Source organism: Aulonocara sp. 'chitande type north' Nkhata Bay, linkage group LG9 (assembly GCF_057382095.1).
Source record: "Aulonocara sp. 'chitande type north' Nkhata Bay isolate Kocher_YH1m ecotype deep benthic linkage group LG9, A_spYH_male_GT1.1, whole genome shotgun sequence".
Classification (NCBI taxonomy): domain Eukaryota; kingdom Metazoa; phylum Chordata; class Actinopteri; order Cichliformes; family Cichlidae; genus Aulonocara; species Aulonocara sp. 'chitande type north' Nkhata Bay.
The window spans coordinates 15968685-15991549 of record NC_141352.1 but is presented as its reverse complement, the minus strand read 5'-3'; the positions used below and the strand labels follow the sequence as shown (position 1 = coordinate 15991549).

At 42.7% G+C, this 22865-nt stretch overlaps 1 protein-coding gene across 3 annotated transcripts in view; it reads right to left on the bottom strand.

The window, feature by feature from the left end:
* Nucleotides 1–307: 307 nt before the first annotated feature.
* Nucleotides 308–22865, bottom strand: part of mtrr (5-methyltetrahydrofolate-homocysteine methyltransferase reductase) — a 30444-nt gene continuing 7886 nt past the window's right edge. The window contains exons 10-15 of one of the 3 annotated variants that reach the window (XM_086306101.1): nucleotides 20274–20316; nucleotides 17902–18082; nucleotides 17128–17246; nucleotides 11053–11145; nucleotides 7036–7167; nucleotides 308–1666 (exon numbers count right to left, since the gene is read on the bottom strand). In XM_086306101.1, the coding sequence (XP_086162227.1) occupies nucleotides 1522–1666; nucleotides 7036–7167; nucleotides 11053–11145; nucleotides 17128–17246; nucleotides 17902–18082; nucleotides 20274–20316 (713 nt within the window). In that variant the 3' untranslated portion in view covers nucleotides 308–1521. Of the gene's footprint in view, nucleotides 1667–7035; nucleotides 7231–11052; nucleotides 11146–17127; nucleotides 17247–17901; nucleotides 18083–20273; nucleotides 20317–22865 lie in introns of all 3 variants that reach the window. The other 2 variants (XM_086306100.1, XM_086306102.1) reach the window with 2 other exon arrangements.

Sequence of the window (22865 nt, the reverse complement as noted above, 5' to 3'; positions counted from 1 at the left end):
TCCTCTGCTTCGGTGACTTGGTGAAGCAGCGGGACGGTGAGAGATGAGAGTGAGGAGGTGCAGCCAGCTGCGCCTGGACAAACACAAGGACAGCTCCACCTTTGATGACACTGTATTAAACCAATTATTCACTATCAGGGATTGTTTCCTGCCAAAGTAAATGTTGTGTTTTGTGGTTGGAAAAAAAAAAAAAGAAAATTAAAAAAAAAAAAAAGTAGCGAATGAGTTGTCATCTAAAGCTCAGGCAGTGGTGAAGATTGTAAACATGTTTTTCTTCCCCCCCCCTCCTACAAGAGGATAAATAAAGAAGACCGCTGTTAGAAGATTTAATTCTGAGAAGCCTCTCTCTGGGATTCTGCGCTGCACTAAGAAGCCTATTGTGAAAAGTCTTCAATTAGCAGAGCAAGCCTTCATCTTCTGACCAAAGTCACCTTGAACAATCAAATTATCTTTAAATTTAAATAAAACAATCGCTCCCAATCAATCGGAGTTCATTAGCGCCATATAATTCCCATTGCCTCTCAAACGCCCCTCCTTTTCATGCACTTCAAACGTACGCGTGTAAGGTCATCTACAAACACACCTGTGGGTGCGCAGCAGAGAGAAACGCGAGACAACAAAGGTTTACTGTGAAATGTCTTTTATTTCCCGATCACACAAAGCACAGATGTGTTTGTTTTACCCACAGTTTGAGAGGTTTTAGTCGGTTTTTCGGGACTTAGAAAAGTTTGCAGTTCGCTGCCTCCAAAGCTGGCACTCTGCTGGGTGTGTGGGGGCAGACAGGCACAAACAAAGTCAGTTAGATAAATTGCTCTAGTCGGGCCTTTGCATTATCATTGAGAATCACGCCCTCTGTGCTTGAGTCTTGACACGCGGTAATGATAAATGACTGAAAATCCTCCCTCATCTCCATGGAGTTAAATTATACAGCTGTCAATCAGCCCTTTTTTAGGATCGCATACATTAAAACCTGCATTTGAAATTTGAGACTTAAGGTAAAATGAAGAAGGCGTAGTAGTTTTGCAAAGAGCAGCCGAACTTTTATACCTGAATGATCATAAACCATTTCCCGTGTGTGTTTTGTTTAACAGCTACAGATTGCTGAGTTGTTTCCATCTACGCAGGAGCGATATCCCGCTCTCGACCCCATCGAAATCACTCCATCACAGCCAACGGAAGTAAATGCCTCTTTTTTTTTCCCAGGCAAGGACAAACGGAGGAGGCTTGTCTACACTAAAAGCATTTCCACACTGCAGGACTAATCTGCAGCACCACTGCCCTGACCAAGGTCATTTCTGTTCAAAAAGCAAAGCCAAAGATGGTGTAGTGAACCGATATCCCCGGGTCAGTGTGGTGCATTCCTTCTTGGCAGCACTGAGTTGTGTAAACTATCTCCAGGCTTCAGCACGACAATTTTATGGTTCTCTGGGTCACAGCTGAAGATGCTGGTTTTTTTTTTTTAAAGAAGGTTTAAGAAAGCCCCGTGAATCCTGCAAAGTGCCCTTATCTAATCATCAACTGTCAGCCCCAGATGTCCTGTAAGTAGCGCTTCTCTTCTCTAAGCCCTGCCAGTCTTTTCATGGCGTCCAGTTGGTCCACCTGCAGCTCCGTTTTAATTATTTCCACCAAGGTCTCATTCACGTCTTTAGCCATGTTTTTAGCATCCCTGCAGAAAGGAGAAAAAAAACAACAGTCATTTTAGGCAAAAGAGCAATATAATCAAGCGACAGGATTTTTATACGTCTATACGCTGCGGCAAGCAATCTTTTAGAAAACCACTGAGCACAGCCGATGCTGGAGTCTATCCTGGAAGGAAATAACTGAAATATCCATCTTGCTGTAGCAGTCGTATTGGGGGAGATTCATCATCCAACTGAGATATTTTCTGACTCTAAAAAATTCCCATACGCCTGACGTTTCAAAAGTCATCTACTCCAAGGTGGGGAAGGGTGAAACATGAGAAAAGGAATGTGGTATGTAGCTACATCATGCATTTAGTATTTATTTATTTATTGTCATTGTCAAGAACAATGAAATTGCGTTTGGGGCTTCCATACAACCCCAAAAAAAAGAAGAAAATAATAAATACCCCTTAAAACCCAAGTGTACATATTTAACCCAGTGTGACTCCAATGCAATAAGACAATCCTTAGCAATAATGTTCGTAGAAATTCAGACAAAGACCTGAGAAACATGACAAAATACAACAATGCAACCCATTCAATATTATTGTACTGTGAGATATGATATCAGATATGATAGTTATCTATTTAAGAAAGAGGGGGGGGGGGCAGGAGGGGGAAGAGAATAAAGATATGATGCACCAATGCAGACCAGTTCATTGCTATTAAGAAGTTGGATATGGTTATTGTCCGTGAGAGGGGGGCAGAGAGTTCAGGAGCCTCACAGCCTGTGGATACAGGCTGTTGGCCAGTCTGGATGTTCTGGCCTGTATAGACCTGTACCTTCTCCCTGAGGGCAGCAGATGGAAAAGGTGGCGCGCAGGGTGATGTTGGTCCCGCAGGATACTGTGCACCCTCCTCAGACAGCGAGTGGGGAAGATATTACTGATCTCTGGCAGACTTGTTCCAATAATTCTGCCAGCTTCTTTCACCACCCGCTGGAGTGCTTGCTGATCGGCCTTGGTGCAGCTGGGGAACCACACTAGAAATCCATACGTCAGAACGCTGCTGATGGCACAGTTGTAGAAGTTCAACATCAGAGATCTGGGAATGTGTGCGCTCCGCAGTCTCCTCAGGTAGTAGAGGCGCTGTTGGGCCTTCCGTACAACTGAGGTGATATGGTTGCCCCAGGACAGGTCCTCGGTCACAGTTACCCCCAAGAATTTAAAACTGCTCACCCTCTCCACCGCCTCACTGCCAATGAAGAGAGGCAGATGGTTGTTATGGCCCCTCTTCCGGAAATCTACAATGATCTCTTTGGTCTTTTTGGTGTTTAAGACCAAGTTATTGTCGTGGCACCATGACTCTAGTTGTTGCACCTCTGTCCTATAGTTTGTCTCATCATTGTTGGATATAAGTCCGAGCACTGTAGTGTCATCTGCAAACTTAACAATGAGATTGGACGCGCAGGAGGAAATACAGTCATGGGTGAAGAGAGTGTATAGCAGAGGGCTCAGAACACACCCCTGAGGGGCACCGGTGTTGACCACAAGGGTGGAAGAGGTGTTCTTACCCACTCTGACACTCTGTCTACGGTTAGTGAGGAAGTCCACAATCCAGTTGCACAGAGAGGAGTTAAGTCCCAGTTGGTGGAGTTTGGGACGGAGTTTGTATGGCCGGATGGTATTAAAAGCCGAGCTGTAGTCTACAAAGAGGAGCCGTGCATAGGTGTTCCTGTGTTCCAAGTGCTTCAGTAATGTGTGCAGCACTGTGGCGATCGCATCCTCGGTTGACCGGTTCTCCCTGTATGCAAACTGGTGCGAGTCCAGGGATGGTGGAAAAGCAGCTCTGATGTGTTTAATGACCAGTCTCTCCAGGCATTTGGCGGGAATGGGGGTGAGTGCCACAGGTCTGAAATCGTTCAGACATGTGACATTTGACTGTTGAACGATGGTTGCTGCTTTGAAACAGGATGGTACCAGTGAACAGGACAACGAGGTGTTATATAGAGAGGTGAAGACGTCCGCCAGGTCCGCAGCACAGTCTTTTAGCACCCGGCCCAGCACTCCATCCGGCCCGGCCGCCTTCCTGGTGTTAATGCTCCGGAACACACGCCTCAGCTCATGAGTGCTCAGGACCGGAGCAGGGTCGGTTGAGGGGAGAGGGGACAGGACAGGGTCGGTGTTCTCCCTGTCAAAACGGGCATAAAAGAGATTTAGATCCTCAGCCAGAGTAGAACTGTCGGCTGAGGGTGATGGTGTTCTTCTTTTGTAGTCCGTGATAGCCCTGATGCCCTCCCAGACCTGCCTTGGGTTTGTGTTGTTCTCAAACCTGGCCTCGATACGCCTCCTGTGCTGCTGCTTGGCAGTCTTGATGCCTCTTCTCAGGTTGGCCCTGGCAGCACTGTATGCCTCCTGGTCCCCGGATTTGAAAGCGTTGTTCCTTGTTCGAATAAGTTGTTGAACTCCGTGTGTCATCCAGGGTGGATTATTAGGGAACACACGGAATCGTTTCCAAGTTGTTACATTGTCCACACAGAAACAGATGTAGTCCAAGACAGTGGAGGTGTAACTATCCAATGCGACACGATTGTCAGTGTCCTGCACCTTGAATACATCCCAGTCTGTGCAGTGGAAACAGTCCTGAAGCATCGGAATAGCATCCTGCGGCCATGTTCTCACGGTTTTGGTTGTAATCCCAGTGCTCTTGATCTTTTGTGTGTATATTGGGTGTAGCAGAAGGGAGAGATGGTCTGACAGACCCAGGTGGGGATAAGCCTGGGCTCTGTACGCATTCGCCATGTTGGTGTACACCTGGTCCAACGTTCTATCTCCTCTGGTAGCACACTTCACATTACGGTGGAAATTGTGAAGTACAGATTTCAGGTCCGCGTGGTTAAAATCCCCAGCCGCAATAAAGACACTGTCCGGGTGTGCTACCAGGCTGTTATTGATGCTGCTGCTCAATTGTGCTAACGCTAGCTTAGCATTAGCATCTGGTGGAATGTAAACAGCGCAGATGTAAACGGCAGAAAATTCCCGAGGGAGACAGAATGGACGGCACTTTAACACCAACAGTTCTACCTCTGTACTGCACAGTTTTTCCGTTACCATGACGTTCGTGCACCAAAGGTTGTTAATATAGATGCACAGCCCCCCGCCAGTCTTCTTACCCGAGACAGACAGTTATCTTTCTTATTAACAAGCCACCTCTATCACTCAGAAAAAAACCTCGTTGTACTTTCATGTCAAAGCAATTCAAAACTAAATTATTAGATTTTCTTGTAGGGTGCTTTATTTGATCCATCGGTGAGCTCATGATGAAGCACCCAAACATTACAGTCGCACTCAAAAGAAATATCTTCAAAGTTAAGAGGAGTAAGAAGTCCTGCGACAGATGGTATTGCTCCCTCAGCGCCCTGATCTCAGCGTCATCAACCGAGTTTGGGATTACACGAAGAGACAACATGAAACAACTGAAACCTCTTCGCAGAGCATGTTCAAAGTGGGAATATTGCACCTTTATTTTGCCCGTAGCTTTCTACATAAAAGGTACAAAGGCAGAATGGGAAGGCTTTCTTGTTGCTCCTTCAAGCCAGCAGCAGAGGCAAGTGACGGAGCCGAATCGTAGCCTGTGTAAAAGTCAGAGCCGCCGTAGCGGGAAGCCGCCGCCGCCGTGTTAGATGCAACGCCTCTCTGATTCCACAACGTTGCCATACCTTGTAGAAATCACACGTCGGGGTGGCGTGGTTTAGTCTAAACAAGCCAACGTGTCATAAACAGGGGTCTTCTTAAACGCATTAAGGCAGAATTGGTTTAAAAAGAGCTCCTGATTGTAAACCCACATTAGAATCATGGCAAATTCTCCAGCAGGAGTGAAACAACGTACCTGCCAAACACCTGCGAGTGTTTGCCGTTTACAAGCCAAAAGGTGGTCATATAAAATACAAAGCTTCATTACTTTTTAGTGTGTACATTTTTCTGGATCACTGCATGCTGAGTGGATAAACAAAAAGGATGATTCATATGTGCTTTATGGATTTTATGCTCATTCGCTGCACACTTGCTATCGACCACTCTGAAAGCACCAGATCGAGCTGGATTGTCTTCAGTGACTCAGGAGTCCTTGGCAAAACTGACGAGAAGCCTGCACGCTAACTCAGAAAGCCTGACTCAAATCTTCTGCCTTGTGTTCTGTGTGCGCTGGCACATAGTCAGCCTAACAGAGTTACAGCCTAGATCCCAAATGTTGCCCATATTTCAAAGTTACCCAAAAATTCATTCTGCGAGAAATGATGAACTTGATTATGGTGTTATACGCCACAGTAACTACAAGAACTTTATTTGGAAGCACTGGCTTTATACACAATAAACCACATTCAGAATATATTTCACCACGACTACAACTAAAATGTAACTTATAGTTTCACAAATGTGTCGGTCTGCGCACACATTTCCTTTTGGACAGAGAGGGCTTCTCACCAAATATCCCAGCTGCACATCGCTGGAAGCGGATGACATATACATCTGCTGATTGCTGATTGGACAACAAGTGGGCCGGAATAAGTGAGGGATCGACAGCACCACAAACCACAAAAAAACCATCAAAGATCAAAAACACTGCACGAAAAGCGCAGAGTGTGGCGTCACATTCTTTGTTACACTTTTTCACTTCAGCTCTCTGTATGTTATAACTGGCTGAAGGACTGACAACAGCAAAAGCCTTGTATTTTGTACAATGCTTGAACACTGCCTCCATCTGACAACAGTTCTCTGCAGGTAGACGGGACACCCCCGAACTGGCAGACTGTGAACCCTCGCTCTCTCCTGAACCACCCAAACAGTCTAGCTCTCATCGAGCTTTCTCTTACATTAAAAAGTTGAAGTTTCATATGTGCAATTATCCAGTGAGCCAAAAGTTTGGCTTCACAGGATTCACACCTCCGGCTGTGAGCACAGCAGCCTCAGTGACCTTCTTACCAACCTTCTGTTTGTGTGGGTCAGCTTATCAGGAGAAAGCCAGCTTAATGGGAAAGGAGCAGAAATGTCTTGTTTCAGACACTGGCTGCACAAAGGCCTAAAATACAATATTTAAGAAACATTTTGAACTGGAAATAAGCTACTCTAAAATAAAAATACAAAACTGGAAATGTGAAATTTATGAACATCAAACGTGAGCATTGAAAGGAATCTATACTGCAAGGCAAAGCAATGTGACAAAACCAGGCCTAAGTGTTAGAAAGAGGAGCTGTGAGTGAGATGCAGGCTGTGATAAACTTAATAGAAGCGCAGCCGTAACATGATAAAGCCGAACAAGGTGGACGTCAAACAAAACAAAAAACAAAGAAAAGAAAAGAACAACCATCACTCAACACGAATTAAGGGTGAAATAAGATCCAGTGTGCCACTCTTACCCGCAGACATAGAGGTAACCGTTTTGTTTGAGCAGGACGTCAGTGATGTGCTGGCTGTTAAGCAGCAGATTGTGTTGGACATATCTGGGACGTGCGGCTGAGGTGGCGGCGTCCTCGTGCTCCCCGTGGTCCCTGGAGAAACACACCATGAGGTGGTTCAGGATACCTCTGGACACAAAGCCCTCGAGTTCCTCTCTGGGACAAGACAAATTGCAAGCAGAGGTTATTAAAGTTATTCCTGTAATCTTGGACAGTCTGTTCCTCATTTTGTGATGATTAGACTTGTCAAAAGCAGTCGGGAGGCCTCAGTTTTAGCTGCTGGTGCAGAGCGAAGATCAGGCGATACGTGAATGGGAGCAACTGTGAGAGACAGCACTTTTATGTGCTTTTTACAAGAAAAAAAACCCCCAATTTAATTTAACATTTTTTCATTGGCTGTTTATTCTTTCACATCCAACACTCCCGTGGGATATTTAGCAATGGTTCGCACCATCTCACAAGATCGGAACTACAAACATTTCCTATGAACCAAAAAAAATAAAAAAATAAATACTGTCAAGCTCAACACCGAACACTGATGGACAAAAGGTCTGAGCAAAAATGTGCCAGACAACCACTTTGTCTTCTTTAACAAGAGAAGTTTGAAAAAAAAAAAAGGATTTCATAAGCAAGGTCGAGTCACTGTTATAAGCATCTTTTTACAATCAATCCTCCCAGTCTGGCAGTGGGGTGTAACCTTGCTCTCTATCTGTGTTTTGCTTGCCAACTACTTCTTCTTCTGCCTCAGTGTTTTTACAGGGCCTGGGGTGCTATTGGAAGGGAAGGCAGGAGGAAGGTGGTGAGGGAGTAAGGTTTATTGTGGCTCAGAGCATCTTGTTTAAAGTTAAGCAGTCGGAATGAGCAGAAACACACACGCAGACACACGCACACAGTCATAACAGCCCCAGCTCCGAGATCAGGGGTGAAGGTCTTTGCCTCGGGGGGGGGTCTGTGTTTTGCAGTAACCCCTAGACTAAAATAAGGCATTTTTTGATAACACAGAGACGCTGTGGTGTGAATACTAAAGGGAGAGGCGAGCGCTGTTGCCCTTTGTTCTATTTGAAATGTCCAGAATTGTTAGTTCTTCTGCAGCGTGTTTACCATCTAACCTTCATTTAGAGATATCATTAAATTAAAAAGAAAAAAAAATTCCTTCGAGGAAAAAATCTTTTGACCAAGATATGTGATTACAAAGTCTGTTTGAACACAGGAGCGACCAGATGAATAACAAGGAGAAGGATTGCCGAGTTTGTTTGTTTGACGTCTGAATATAAATCATCACAGATTGATAACCGTGCGAGCAGAAACCGGCAGATGATAAATGACAGTTGACTTCTTAGAAACACACAACAACCCGGGGTTTTATGAGAGCCAAAACCTGCCAGATTCCTCTGTGTGCTTCGACACGTAACAGCCTGTGGCAATTTCCCGGACCCTGACGTGAACCCAGCGGGCCTTCCAGTCGTGTTTTCCCTACAGCGTGAAATCACACGCCATAAAGAGGCTGAGGCGTCGCAGGGAGGGCGGGGGGAGAGGATAAGTGCGGCAGAGGCGAAAGGGGAGGACAGGTTTGATGTGGCATGCAGGCAGATGAGCATGAATCTCTCGCAGGGATGTTAAGTGCTGCGGCTGATTGAGGCGTGTCACGAGCCTCGTTTGTCTTCTGCATTCAGAGCACGACCGGAGGGGTTGGTCACATCCTACCTTTACATTCTTCTTAATATTTATAAGCATTAAAAGCAGTATATGCTTCAGTTTAAATTTAGACCTGTGATTCTGACAGAGGCAGCTTAACTTTTCTTTTAAAATCTGGGACATTATACAAAAAAAGGAAAAACATTACAGACTATGCTAAGAAGGTTTTTGCATTCCAGGGCAATGCCAGACATCAAATTGCACTTAATTTAAGAGAAATCCAGCAGGGATGAATGCAGGCAGTCAATTCAACTGCAGGCATGTTGTTCTCATTCTGCTAACCTATTTAAATTAAGTACAACGCTTCATGGGTGGCTCATAAAACACAGACTAATCATATTGGTCAACACTGTGGGGGTATTCATCAGAGAAGCCCACACTGTGAGCAAACACTGCCTTCTACCTGGCTGCGAGTTCATATTTAACTATGAGATAGAGGAAACAAAAGCGAACAAACAACATCCTCTGTGATCTATCCTTGTTTGATTAAGGATGCTAATTCTTTCATGCTTTTTAATCCTGCAAAAGAACTCGATCAGCGCACCGGTGTTGAGCACACGCTCACTGCTGGTACTACCAAGAGCTGATCAATTAGTATGGAGTCAGGAGAGAGAAAAGCCAAAACAAACTAATCAGAGCAAAGATCTCCTCTGAGGCTGATGTCAGCTCGGAAATCAAGAGCGGTGGTTTAATATTTAGTACAGTTTAAATGGATCAAACTTAAGGTAACTTAAGATTGGCGTTAAAATACAACCTAGTGCCTGTGTTGAGATGTTCTCAGTGTTTCTACTACCAGTGCCTTCTGGGACCTCCCCTCCTCCAAGGGACTGCTCTCTTCCCACCCAAAAGAAAAAGAAGGTAAAAAGAAACTGAAGGCTTTTTATGTGAAACTGTTTGATTTCAGCACTGTGTCAGAGTCTGTTCTGTCATTTACAGTTGAGCTAGTAACACTCGCCTCCTCTGCTCCCTGTTACCGTGTGTGTGTCCATTTCATTGTTTGCTCCAGTCCAACTCTCCTCACACAACCAAGATAATGTTACTTGAGATGAACAAAGCTCATTACAGGGAGCGGGGGGGGCGGTCCTTCAGATCTTAATTTTTTTTAAAGAAAATAAAGGGCGAGAGAGAAGGGGGGGAGGGGGGGGGACACAAAAAACAACCCCTTCTTCAGTTAAAAAAACAAAAACAAAAACAGAGCCGGGCTGTGATTGAGTAGAACCATTCATTGAGTCTAAATCCATTAGCAAATATTGAATCTGTTTAGGTTTGGCTGTCGACATTTAAAGCCGCTATGGCTAACATAACTGTTGCATTTGGAGGTCTGGGCAGCAGACAAATTAAAGTCTAATACATTTACTTTATTTATCTATTTTTAGCTGTGAATCCTGCACCGTATTTGTTGTGGAAAATATTTAGTATTAAGCTATTAAATGCTTTACCACCACCACATGCTAACTTGCTAACTACATGCTTTTTAAAGCTTTTTACAGCTTTTAAGGCTGTTGAATATAAAAGTGAACCAAAACAGTCAGAATTAGATTTATAGGCTAAAACAATGAATTAAGAGAAGCTAAAAGTGATCCTAATGCTACAGACCCCCTGAGGGAAAACAGTGGATGTTGCCTTTGAAATGGCATTGGAGGGGGAGGGGGGGGCAAATTGGCAATAACCTGGAGTCTTCCACTAAAGGTTGGATTTCAGTGTAACATGACATTGGTTGTATTTATAACCAGAATACAACCAGTTGAGTGAGTTCTGAGTAGACTTGCTGGGACTGACTGTGTTCACAATCCATTTGCGTTCATAAATTAAATGGTAATTATCCCTAAAACCAACATTAACCACACTATAGATCCCATGTTTTTATAAAATATACCTTTAGTGGAGCTTTAATATTACATATTTTAATGCTTTAATTTTTAAAATATTATTTGGATATTCTAGGAATTTCCAGATAACAGCTATATAAACCAAACCATGTTAAAAGGTCAGAGGATCTTGCAACATTAAGTAAAGTAGCTGCTTATGCATGTTAGTTTTCTTCCCAAACACCCTAGAACATACCCTGAGCATTTAATATACAGATATAGATATATAGAAGTGAATAATAAAACTCACACATTGTACATTCAGACTGCAGTCTTCATTATGCAGGTCACAGATTTTAATACATGGAGAAGTGCAGCAGCAAGGTAAAGAGGGTTATGGAGAGGACTAAATCTGAATCACAAAAGGTATGTGGGTCTGAATGACGACTGAACTGAAAGGAAAAATACACTTTACCGAAACAGGTAGTCTTGGTCTCTGTGGCGGCATCCAAAGAACAGCCAGGTCTCTCCAAATATGGCCTCGGGGTTCGTCTGTCTCTCCTCCTCTCTGAAAGTCAAACAACAGATGTTAGTGGTCAATCAATACAAACAGACACAGGCCCGATGGAGGAGAGTCCTTAGTCACAGCAAAAGGCTAAAGAAGAGATGTGACGCTGTTGAGCACTGTCTGTAATGACAGGAGTGGCACGTGCACAGAGACGACCTGTGTGTTTAAGGAAGGACATTATATGCATTATTAAATTCCACCCGAGCACAGGTTCCATCACAATAAGCAGCTGCTGAAAATGAAACTAGGGCTCAGTGTGTGAGTGTGTACAAGTTTTACTCCTACATTTATGTGTGTCTGTTATTCGGTGCAACAACATAAAAAAAAAACCTGCTCCTGAAAAAGTGATTTCTCTTGTGGCTTTGGAGTTTGGCAAATCTCCCAGAGTACTTTCTAGGCAACAGCAATGCAGAAACACAAAGCGGCTCTGAGGATGCCGTTATCTGTGCCACACACCTGCCGCAAAGGTGACAGCTCTCTCCCAGATAACAGTTGACCTCCAACCTTTCATGATGCCATCAGTCAGTTGACTGTCTAAAGAGACCGGCATTATCTGTTACCCTAGCTGTGGGTGGGTGATTTGGGGAGGGGCTAGCTGAAGTGACCAACCATGACAAGGGGCTGAGAAATACCACAGAGAGACACTGAGACTGGGCTCTTTGTGCTGCACCGCTGCGCTCCGAGGATACGGTGCCTGTTTCCCTAAATCCCATCCTTTGCTGTTCACAGACAGACTGAATCCTGCTGTGTTTTCCAGCTATTACAAAATGAAAATAGCAGCCAGCTCCTGAGACTAATGGAGGGATATTGTGCTTAAAGAGGTGATAATACTTTTAAATCTGTGCTAATAAGTAATCTAATAAGTATTTCAGCACAAAAAATAAATGACTAACCTCAAAATTAAGACAAAATGAACTACATTTATTGAAATATTTTTAAATGATCTGAATGTTTTGCAAATTTTCACCTACTGGAGACAGTCTGAGTCATCTCACATCTACATCTAAAACTGCAAGATGAGCAGAGACGAAGACTCAGGATGTGGATAAGAAAATCTCCAGGCAAAAGATATTTTTGCATGGAGTTGGAGGCAGTTTTGTGGGCAAGACCTCCATTGAAGGCACAGGTTAGAACTGGACTGGACTGGATATGTTTCATGAGGGAACAATAAATAATCTAGATTGCTTTTGCACAACAACAGCTAATAAGACTCAGGTAACCAAGACGGTTCAAACAGCATGATTCAAACAGCACGATGCAGATGACATAAACAAGGTGGAAACATCTTTGATTGGAAAGGCGAGATGAAATATTCGATATCCACTGCACAAAAACAAAGGTTTAAGTCAAAGCCAGGAAGAATCTAAATTTAGCAGAAGACTGACTGGATTTTATTGTCACTATGCTATTGGATGACAGGTCGCTGAATTGGTTTAAAAAGGTAGAGGACACTTGTATCTGTTTTTTAAAAGATTTGTACTGTTTTAATATAAATTTGAACTCGGCAACACAAAGAAGTCACTTTGGCCTGTAGACCACAAAGAACTCTTAATTACAGTGTTTCCAAACAACACTATGTAAACTGTACATAAAGGTCAGAATCTATGAGTTGCAGGTCTATTAGCCCTCATATTTAATTACAGATTGCATAAAGACAACATAGTGAACACTGAAACTCTGACGTTTTGTTTTTCCTTTTAGAAAACATGCTCATTTTGAATGTGATGCCAGTAATAAATCTCATTAAAAACTCTATTTAGTTATGTTTACCACATTGCAGAAAAGTAACTAAATTTAACACTCTCCAACTGTTTTTTTTACTAAGAAGGCACGCTGCTGAAAAAACATGAAAACCATGGTTCAGCACTTGCTTTGTTAAAATAATTAAAGTATTCCCGAAAAAGTAAAGTGTCTGGATGACAGCATATGCTGCTCCAAAACTTAACTTAGCATTAATGGCGCGCTCACAGATGTGCAAGTTTATAAAGCCATGTGCAATAATGCCCTCCCCCCATACAATCAAAGATGCTCGCATTGAACTGAGTGCCAATAACAAGCCAGATGGTTCGTCTGCTCTTTAGCCTGAAGGACGTGGCGTCCACGATTACCAAAAACAATTTAAGATATTGACTGGCGAGACCACAGGACACTTTTCCACTTCCCCTCAGTCTGTCTTAAATTGACTTGGGTCAATTTCGAAATCTTGTTTATGTATGGATTTCCCTTGGAAGGCACAGATCTAACTTGCAATCCTGGATTCCGTGATAAACTGACACTGAAAAAAGTCTTGTTGGGCCCACGTGGTGATTTTCACAACAGAGACGTGTCTTCAAAGCTGTTCCTGAAGAACAGAAAAATCATGACTGATTGCTCCCTGTATACTGTGATTTTACTGATATGATGTACCACAGATGATGGAGTTCCCAGATTCTACATAACAATACATTTTTTTATCCTGAAATTGCTGAATTATTTGCCCACAAAGTCTTCCAAAGAGCAGTCATACCCTCCTTCTCTTTACTTTGGGAAAAGCAAAATCAATAAATAAACATCTCCATAGGAGTTTCTATTCATTGCCACTCATTTAACTAAAGTGTTGCCAGTTTCTCATTGAGGAATGAAATGTTTATGAAGTGTCTATTTAGGATAACACATCTCTGAATTTCATTTCCTCCATCTCATGTTTTGAAGCATGTTGCTGGCATCTGTGCAGTCTCTGCAGTACACTGAACCAAATAAAGGTTTAAATGACTTGCAAATCATTGCTTTCTGTTTTTATTTACATTTAACACAGCATCCCAGGTTATTCTGGAAATGAGGTTGTATTTTCTGACATTTTCTGACTGGATTACCAGATTCATTACATTTTTTTTTTTTTAAATAATGAAGAGAGTAATCAACTGTTTTGTTGTAGCGCTACAGTAATTAGCAATAGGCAAAAACAAATCAATGCGCAAGTGTGACTGCGAATACTAAAAACAAAGCTTAGCTCTCATTAATTAAATGTAAAGTTGACCAGTAAGTAAGAAAGATTCAGGGAATACATTTGTTTGAACTTTGCGACTGAGACTGGGTAACAGAGCTGTCTGGCTGACTTCATCTGAACGCTCAGATCCCGTCCATTAGCATCCTGGACGAGATTCTTCTGATCTGCAAACAGCCTCAAGTAAACTCATTTTAGTGGGCTCGTCTCTCCTCTCGCCGCCTGCCCTAAAGGGATCAATACCAATATGAAAAACCTGGATTCCATTCTGAGTAGACCACACCGGCGCCTTTCCTTGAATACAAATCACATCACACCACATACCCACACTATAACAGCCTGCAATAAAATCCCAGGGGAATGCAGCATCTACAGAGCACTCCATTTGGGGTCGAAATCAGAGGCGGTTGCCTTTCAGCGCCATTCAGTTGATCAGCAGGAGGGGAAACTGCAAGGGAAGCTGAGGTTAAGGCCTGGTAAACATCACAATTATCTCATATCTTTCATTTTCATCTTTGCAGCTCAATGCGAGTGGCATTGAGTGCATTTTTACATTCTAAAAATACAAAAGAGCCAAAAAACAACAACAGCTTGAGACTTAATCACTGACATTGCATTGCAGAATTACAATATACATCCAAAGTGATGAATTCGAAATGTTTTCATAATATGGAAGCAAGATGCTTAAGCTGCCTAATTGTAGTCAGCTTTCTGTTTGAACTGATAAATGGAAGCTAAATATTTGCTCACACAAAAACACAAACTTTAATACAAATTGTTGTATTGAATGTACCAAATATGCCTACTGGTGCACCTAAAACTGAGGAAAAAAGATTCTTTTTTTTCCACTCCAAAAGAAAAACTTGTTATGTTATGGCTTCTAAGAGGATTAAAGCAAACCACTCACTTAAAATACAATATTTGTTTAACTGTCACTGCTCCCAGCTAAACTGAAAGACGCTGAAAATCACATTCTCCATAAAATCCTTCCACGAACACAACAGCAATCAATACCAGACTCCTGGAGGCCCTTATTATAATCTCCTGGTACCACCAAGTGAGCCTCTGACCTTTAGAGACTCTTCTTCTTACTTGTTACCAGTGCTACAAACCCGTACAAAGTACTTTTGAAAACAGCCATCGATTAACAGTGGGGGCGAACGAGGGGAGAGGTAGGAAGATCGAAGTGTCCCCGTGTTGTTTTGTTGCTAACAGGGCCCTTCTCGGGGCTCGAGGCAGATACGGCGTCCCGTTGACAAACTGGTGATTGTTATCTCCCATCAGAATGCAGCGTCAGCCGCCGAGGCTTTGTTTGGAATCTCAAGATAGATTGTGCACAATGCCGCGCACCGCGACAGGTTTTTACAATCCTCGAGCAGAATACGCAGCTGGCAGGGGAGAAGATGAGAGACGCAGACGAGGAGAAGCGACTGTCGAGACAGCTGGGATGAATTGATTCACGTGGGCTTATGCTGGAACAGTCAAGAGCTGCGTGATATAAAAAAAGAAAAGAAAAATAACAAAAAAAAACAAAAAAACAAGTCTTTAAACTGAACTTTAAGGACATATTTGATTAGGAGGCTGAGCGTTATGAACACGCAGCCTTGTAAAAATCAATCAAAATCCTCGTCCGCTGCTGTAATAAAACACTCGAATGTGCTTTTTTTAGAGATTTACATTTTGGAGAGCAATATTTGGCCTCTGCTGTAAGGATGAAAGTAAGACTAATATGTTCATATCAGTGCCTTACATCAGAGCACTGTCCCTCTGGCTGAGCCTTTATCATTAAGAAGAAGAGCCTGCCTGTGAGTGCTGCGACCAGGTCAGTCAGAAAATGTGCTATCTTCATCGCTCCATCCCACAGGCACTAGCAAAGCATCACCCGAGATGACCACTCATCTTTCCCCGAATCTTTGCGGCAGACAATCCACCGCTGCCATCACTTCAGCCGGTCACCTCTCAGAGCAATCACGCGCGGACACCACCCGCCACTACAGAGCAGACATCCGGGGGATTTAGAGACAATTGGAGTTGACTGGGGCACAACCTCATTTACACAAAGCCACCCAAGAGTTAGACATGTCAGTCTGACTAAAAAGGCTTACTGCGCTTTCTGACAATTCATGGTGGCTATAAGCCTGGTTCAACACACAGCCATCAGCCCGGATCACATTAAATCCTTCTGACAGGTCATCTTCTCGCAATCTCGCAATCTCGATTTAGCCATCAATTCAGACAATTAAACAAAATGTCACGTCTTCCTCTAATTGAGAGAACTCTTCAATCACAGACGTACAACGCAGCGATGGTTTAACTAGCTGGAGAGAACTACTGCCTACTAAGCTAACAGTCAATATCCTCCAATCACCTCTTTGGCAATTACAAGCAATGATTTGCTCCAACATGACCACCACCTACTGGAGAATTTACTTTGAAATCAATATCACTCCACGTGCTACTTTAACTCTTGGACCTTTCTTACAGAAGTCATAAATTTGTGCATCAGAGAAAGTGTAATTTATTCCTGGAGAGATAAGTAAAGCACCTGACATAATCCCTGACGTGATCGCAGCCCTCGCTGCGAGATTTATTATGGCTTATGTGATGTACATGACGTGGTCTTTTTACCGGCTTTGAGAAGGGTCTCATTTAATTGTCTCTGCAGAAAATATGCACAGATGATGAGCACTTAACATCACTTCAACATTGTGAATATTCATTAAAGGCTGCGTAATTTCAGCTGGAAATGTGTGTGCGACACTTCGCACAAATCAGCACATAACCCGATGCTTGACACGGACATTTCGCTGACCCGCTTCAGCTGCGATTTTTGGCGCCGATTCAAGTGCATTATTACATGTACTTGAATCCTCTTGACGGAAACATTTCCAAAATGGGAGATCTCAAAATATGCAATGAGCCTCTTATTTGGGGAAAAAAGTCACTTGTGTTGCAAGCTGATATTCTATTGTGCGCTTAAAAAAAACACATAAGCGTACCTTTGCTGGAGGAAGCCGATGAATGGAGCGACTCCGGTGCCTGGGCCAACCATGATGAAGGGCACTGATGGATCAGGGGGAAGCCGAAAAGACGCGTTGGGTTTCAAACTCACATGGATCTAGCATCAAAGGACATTAGAGCGCATTTACAATAATTAGAGTAATTACAACAATGCCAAGGAGCCGCTGTGGGCTTGCCAATCGATTCATTGATGTACTTCTTACTCTAAGATATACTAATGAGAAAACTCATGCGCTGCAATTGAAATCCATAGGGTATGTGGTAGGGAAGACTGCTTCCTCTAAGTTAAACTACTTTACTTTAATTAACCACACACAACTGGCTCAAAGCTCACTCTCTTTACATGTCTGAGCTAGTAAAGCCGAGTTTTCAGAGGGACATAAAACACGTAGTGGAAGCTGTCTGAATCCCTAACGCCCAGCACAGCACAATTTCAAGCCGTTTCAACTCTTGCTTCCCACCCCTTCTAGTACCTCTTGAACTGTAATACTAGAAGGAGAATGGGGCAGTCAACCTCTTTTGCTATTTTACTGGAAAAATCGAAACAAAGACAAAGTAAGGCCCAGTAAAGTGTAGCAAGATTTCAACCTAGCCAGAAGGGTACATCTATTTTTTCTCACCCTATGAGCGTTTTCTTGCAACTCCTACAGCGCTTGTACCAGCAAATATGAGCACTTAGAAATTTATCAGCCAAGACCACAAATGTGCACAATCTACTTTCAGCTTTTTTTTTACCCCAGTCTACTCATTACCTTTGGCAGTGCTGGGCTGCTGGACGAATCAGCCTTCCCAGGGAAAACCAGGCCAGGATTGATGAGGTCAAACAGCCAGCCAGTACACAAGCCTCGCCTCCCCGCGGGCCGGCCGGAGCATGCTGGGATCTCTACCACGTTGAAGACAAAATGAAGCTTTCCTGGGTGTCTAAGACGAGAGCTACAGAGATGGCACCACAGATGGTTTGAGATGGAAAAAGGCAGAGACAGGGGGGAAACATCAGCATGTGAGAGTGTGTGTGCAAGGCATACAGACAGTGACAAGCAGGGAGGAAGTGAAAACAGAGTGAAACACAGAGAGGCACAGGGAGAGCAGAAAATTGGGAAAGATTATTTTAGGCCAATTACTTCAGCATGGCCGTTACTTACAGCTACCCATTTCGAACAATGTCAGCTGTTTAGTGATATCTCAGGCACAACAAGTGGTAAAATGACTCAGTTTGGAGGAAGCCTCACAGAGCTTTCACCCACTGTATCTAGTAGTGTTTTTTTGGATCCTACGCTTGAGATTGACATCATACTGTGTATTAGCCTCCTAATAAACACGTATGTGTACATATTTTCTTAAAATCAAACCAGAATGTGATTTCTGCTTCTCGAAGAATAAAAGCTTCTGTCTTATTTGCCTCGATAAAGATGCCTCTCTATTCACTGTCGGCTAGAGCACTCTCGCACACTCTTATCCTTCGCTCTCCGGTTCCTGTGGGCCACTGGAGACCTCTATTGACCACAGCATCAATAATGCAGGTCTCTAATGTCTCTGCACCATCTGATAAACTACAGCCACTCTCTCCTGTCCATTTCCCATCTCTCTTCGCGCGTGCACACACACACACACACACAAGCAGCTAAGGGAGAGACTAATGAGAGGAGCGGAGATGTTTTGACATTGCGTTAGATGTTGCTGTTCAACATGAGTCTCAAAGCAAACCTAATGGGCACTAGCTTAAAATGGAGCGCAAATCAATGACTAGCTAAGTGAGGAAAAAAGAAGGAACACTTGGCCTATTTAAACTAAGCACAGCTAGCTAAAGTCTATGCAATATTTAAAGTCCGTTCATTTATGCAGTTTCTTCCTATCAATGAAATCTACAAACAGCCATTCAAACGAATGTATACCACATAATGTGCACGTCTGGCAAAAGGAGTCCAAAACAAGCTTCACACAGATACGAAAAACTTACATAAAGTGTCTTACTAAAGTGTCACGCTGCCAATTGCCACCAGAAGAGCTTCGCTGTGCCATGGCACGAATTCTCTGAAACTCTACTGGAGAGATGAAACACACTTCTTCCAAAGATACTCCCACATTTGGTGATGGAGACTGCATCTAACACGCTGAACCCAAAATCTTCCAAAAGGTGTATATCTGGCTTGAAATATTGCAGCTACAAAGGCCACACCATATGATTCATATAATTTTCATGCTCTATGTCCCCTTGTGCCCCAAGGAGGAGAGACTGTCATGCTGCAAGAAACAACCCATACCAGGTAAGAAATATTTCTTCACTAGAGGTGGTCACTCATAGCCAACACAATGCCCTGCACACAACATAGCACGCCCCTGGACGCCCTTGCTGTAGGTATAAATGTTCAGGTTTTTCCTTTAATTTGTCACCCTACACAATTCAAATGACTATTACTTTTTAAAGTTCTTTCTAAGTACCTCAACAAATCTGATTTTATATTAATGCCAGATTTTATTAAGTTAACAGAGCTTCTCTCTCATGTTATTAACTCCCACTCCCTCTCCTTAACGCTCTTAATGTCTGATAATTTGAAAGCTCAATCCACCCCGTGAAGGGATTGGCAAAATAGCAGATTTCCAGTGGATGCTGTTGCATTTCCCAGCTGCCAACAGAGCAAAATCAATATTTTATCATGCAAACCCAAACTCTCTTGTCCAGCGGTGCCTAATAAACAAACCTGGGCATTCAGTGATATATCATGATGCATGCGTAGGAATAAAACAGCAACAAGACTTTCAAAACAAAGTTAGGCAGCTATGAGACCAAACAACACACACACACAAATGGATTTCTATTATACTTGTGTAACGCAGTATTCATGCACAGCCATGTAAAATGTATATGAAATCAGGATACCATATTTACTTGACGCACCACCACCACCACACACACCCCACCCCCCAACGAAACTGTTCAGCATTAATCCAGCCCCAAACCAAACAGGATAGTTCTGTTGTGCAGAAAGAAAACACCAGCTAGCGTTTAAAGATTTAGTCTTCCAAGACCACTGAGAATAAAACAGACATACTTGGGTGATAAAGCACACTTGTGCAGCTCTACAGTACAAAGCGTATTCTTCAGTGCAATTTTCTGTCACCTTACCTGGCTGCTGAATAAGGCCGGGGTTGCAGTTTTGGCAAATGCTCTGAAAGGCAAGCACAAATGTCAATCACCGCGCTGTCTTGCTAAGATTTGGTTACGCAGTCAATCACCACAGAGAGGAGACGAATTATGTGAAAGTCATTTCGGTCCATTGAAACGTCCTACCTACCAATCTATCCTCAGTAACCCCCACCCAGGTTACAGTCTTGTTTCTAGGACACACTTCTATATTTATGAAATTACAAACTCAGGGTTATAGAATCCCAAGTGTCCAGATGTGGCGCCAGTAGGAAACAGATTGCTTATGCAGACCTTATTTCAATGCCAGCCATGAAGGTGCCCTCTTTTGGGTAATATGTCGCACACATTGTATATGCGAGGAGGTGTCAGTTACATCGAGAAAACTTTTTTTTAAGAGTTTGAGATAACTTTTTTACCTGACAGCAACAAGATATGCCATTCTCTATCCAGTGCCCAGCACCACTGATTAGACGCTGGCAAAGAGAGAGATTGAGAGTTGTGCGACGTGCTTGCTGTGCACTCGCTACATTTTATTTGTATCTCGGTGATAGATGAAGCCGGACAAGTAAAGCACCACCATATGTACCAGCTGAGGCTGTACAATAACACATTTTTCTGCTAAATTGCCAGAGAAACAAACAGCTGGTCTAAATCTGCTCTCTCCTCTCTTTCTGGATTTCTCTGACATCTAAACAGCTCAGAGGTTTCAGAGAGACAGCTCCGCACTTTGACGTCCATTTCATCTCTTTGCGCTGAGATATTTTAAACAAACGCAAAGGCTTTGCTGAAACAGCAGTTAGCTACTAATAATTTATCCACATACCCTCAGACACTGAAAAGACCAACAAAACTGAAAAATAAAAACAGGGCCAGGGGCTAACATCAGTTTTAGACAGTAAAGAACAGTCGGCTAATAAAATAAACTAAATAAAAGCAATGCACATGTTTTTTAATACATTTCCTAAGAAAATAAAGATATTTAATACTTGGTTGCGATTGGGTTTTTAACCACTTTAAGTACAGTGAGTACAGTGAAGTCGTTGTCATGTTTGGGAGCCCAGTTTGGGATGATTTGAGTTTGTAACATTGTGTTATCCTGCTGGAGCAACAATAAGAAGATGGGTACACTGTGTTCATAAAGGGACAGACATGTTCAGCAACAATACTCAGGTAGGCTGTGCTGTTCAAACAATGCTCAGTTGGTGCTTAGGGGTCCAAAGTGTGCCAAGAAAATATCCCCCACACCACTACAACACCTCCAGTAGGGTAACCAGCACCCCAAAGGCAAGATGGATCTATACTTTCATGTCGTTTACACTAAATTAAATCCGAATGCTGCAGCAGAAATTAAGATTCATCAAACCAGGCAATGTTTTTTCAATTTTCATTGCCCAATTTTGGGGAGCCTGAAAACCGCACCCTCAGTTTCTTGTTCTTAGCTCCCAGAAGTGGCAGCCAGTGTGGTCTTCTGCCGCTATAGCCCATCTGTATTGTAATTGTTTCATGACCTGCCATCTTAGTGAAGCATTGAATTATTTCCACTATCACAGAAAATCAGATGTGTAAAGAAAACCTGGAAGATTAGGTTAAAAAGAGTATTTTATGGGGAAAACATATTCTTTTCTTTGATGTAAATTTAACTGAAAGGGCAGTTTTGCATGTCAGTATTTGAAAAGCTGCATAAATATACTCAATAAAGAGATTCCTTGTTATATATTTGAAGTCGGAGAAATAGCAGTGTCTTGTATTTCTCTTTGAGATGCCTCCAATATCCAGCACGACTCATAATATTAAAACTAGCCGGAGCAAAGAGGACTTATATTCTGAAAGAAGTCCAAATGTTTCAGACTTAGAGGCTTAAAATGTATTAACGTATCACAAGGTGAGCCAAGATTACAGGACGGCCTTGTTTAGTTGTAATCAATGTGCATGTACTGGAGATACAACCCACAGTGAATCATCTGTAAATAAATCTTTAGAGATAATTAGAGTAGCTCTAATTATTTATTTATTTATTCAGCGTAGCGCTGCACCAGAATGGATAAATAAATCGTTCCTGTTTTTAAAGTTTCTCAAAAACCAACAGTGAGTTGCTGCTTAATGGGACAAATCCTCACATACAAAATATCTGAGGATCCTTTCAGTCGGTGCAAGTGTACACCTCTCCATCAGAGGGTGTATCGTGTATGTTAGCGCTATCCTCCACAGCTGTGCAGAGCTTGAGTTGCTGCCTTTCTATCACAGAGTGACAGCACATGTCTGAATCAGAGGACAATCAATCCATCATCTCGCATCACTGCGCTGCAATGATACTGGTGGTAGATACAGAGGATGGATCACTTTTAAAACCCTCTGAATGCAAAGCTTTTTTGTCGCAGTCAGTGGCTTGAAGATACATTTTTAAATATGTAATCCAAAAAAGGCTTAAGAAAAGAAAAAAAGAAAAAAGCACAGTCCCAAGATCCCCACTATGTTTTCAGCGGTATCATCGATCATAGTGCACAACAATATAATCTATTTCATCTCAAAAGTCTCTGTGCTGCAATTTATATGCAGAGGTACCATTTTAGT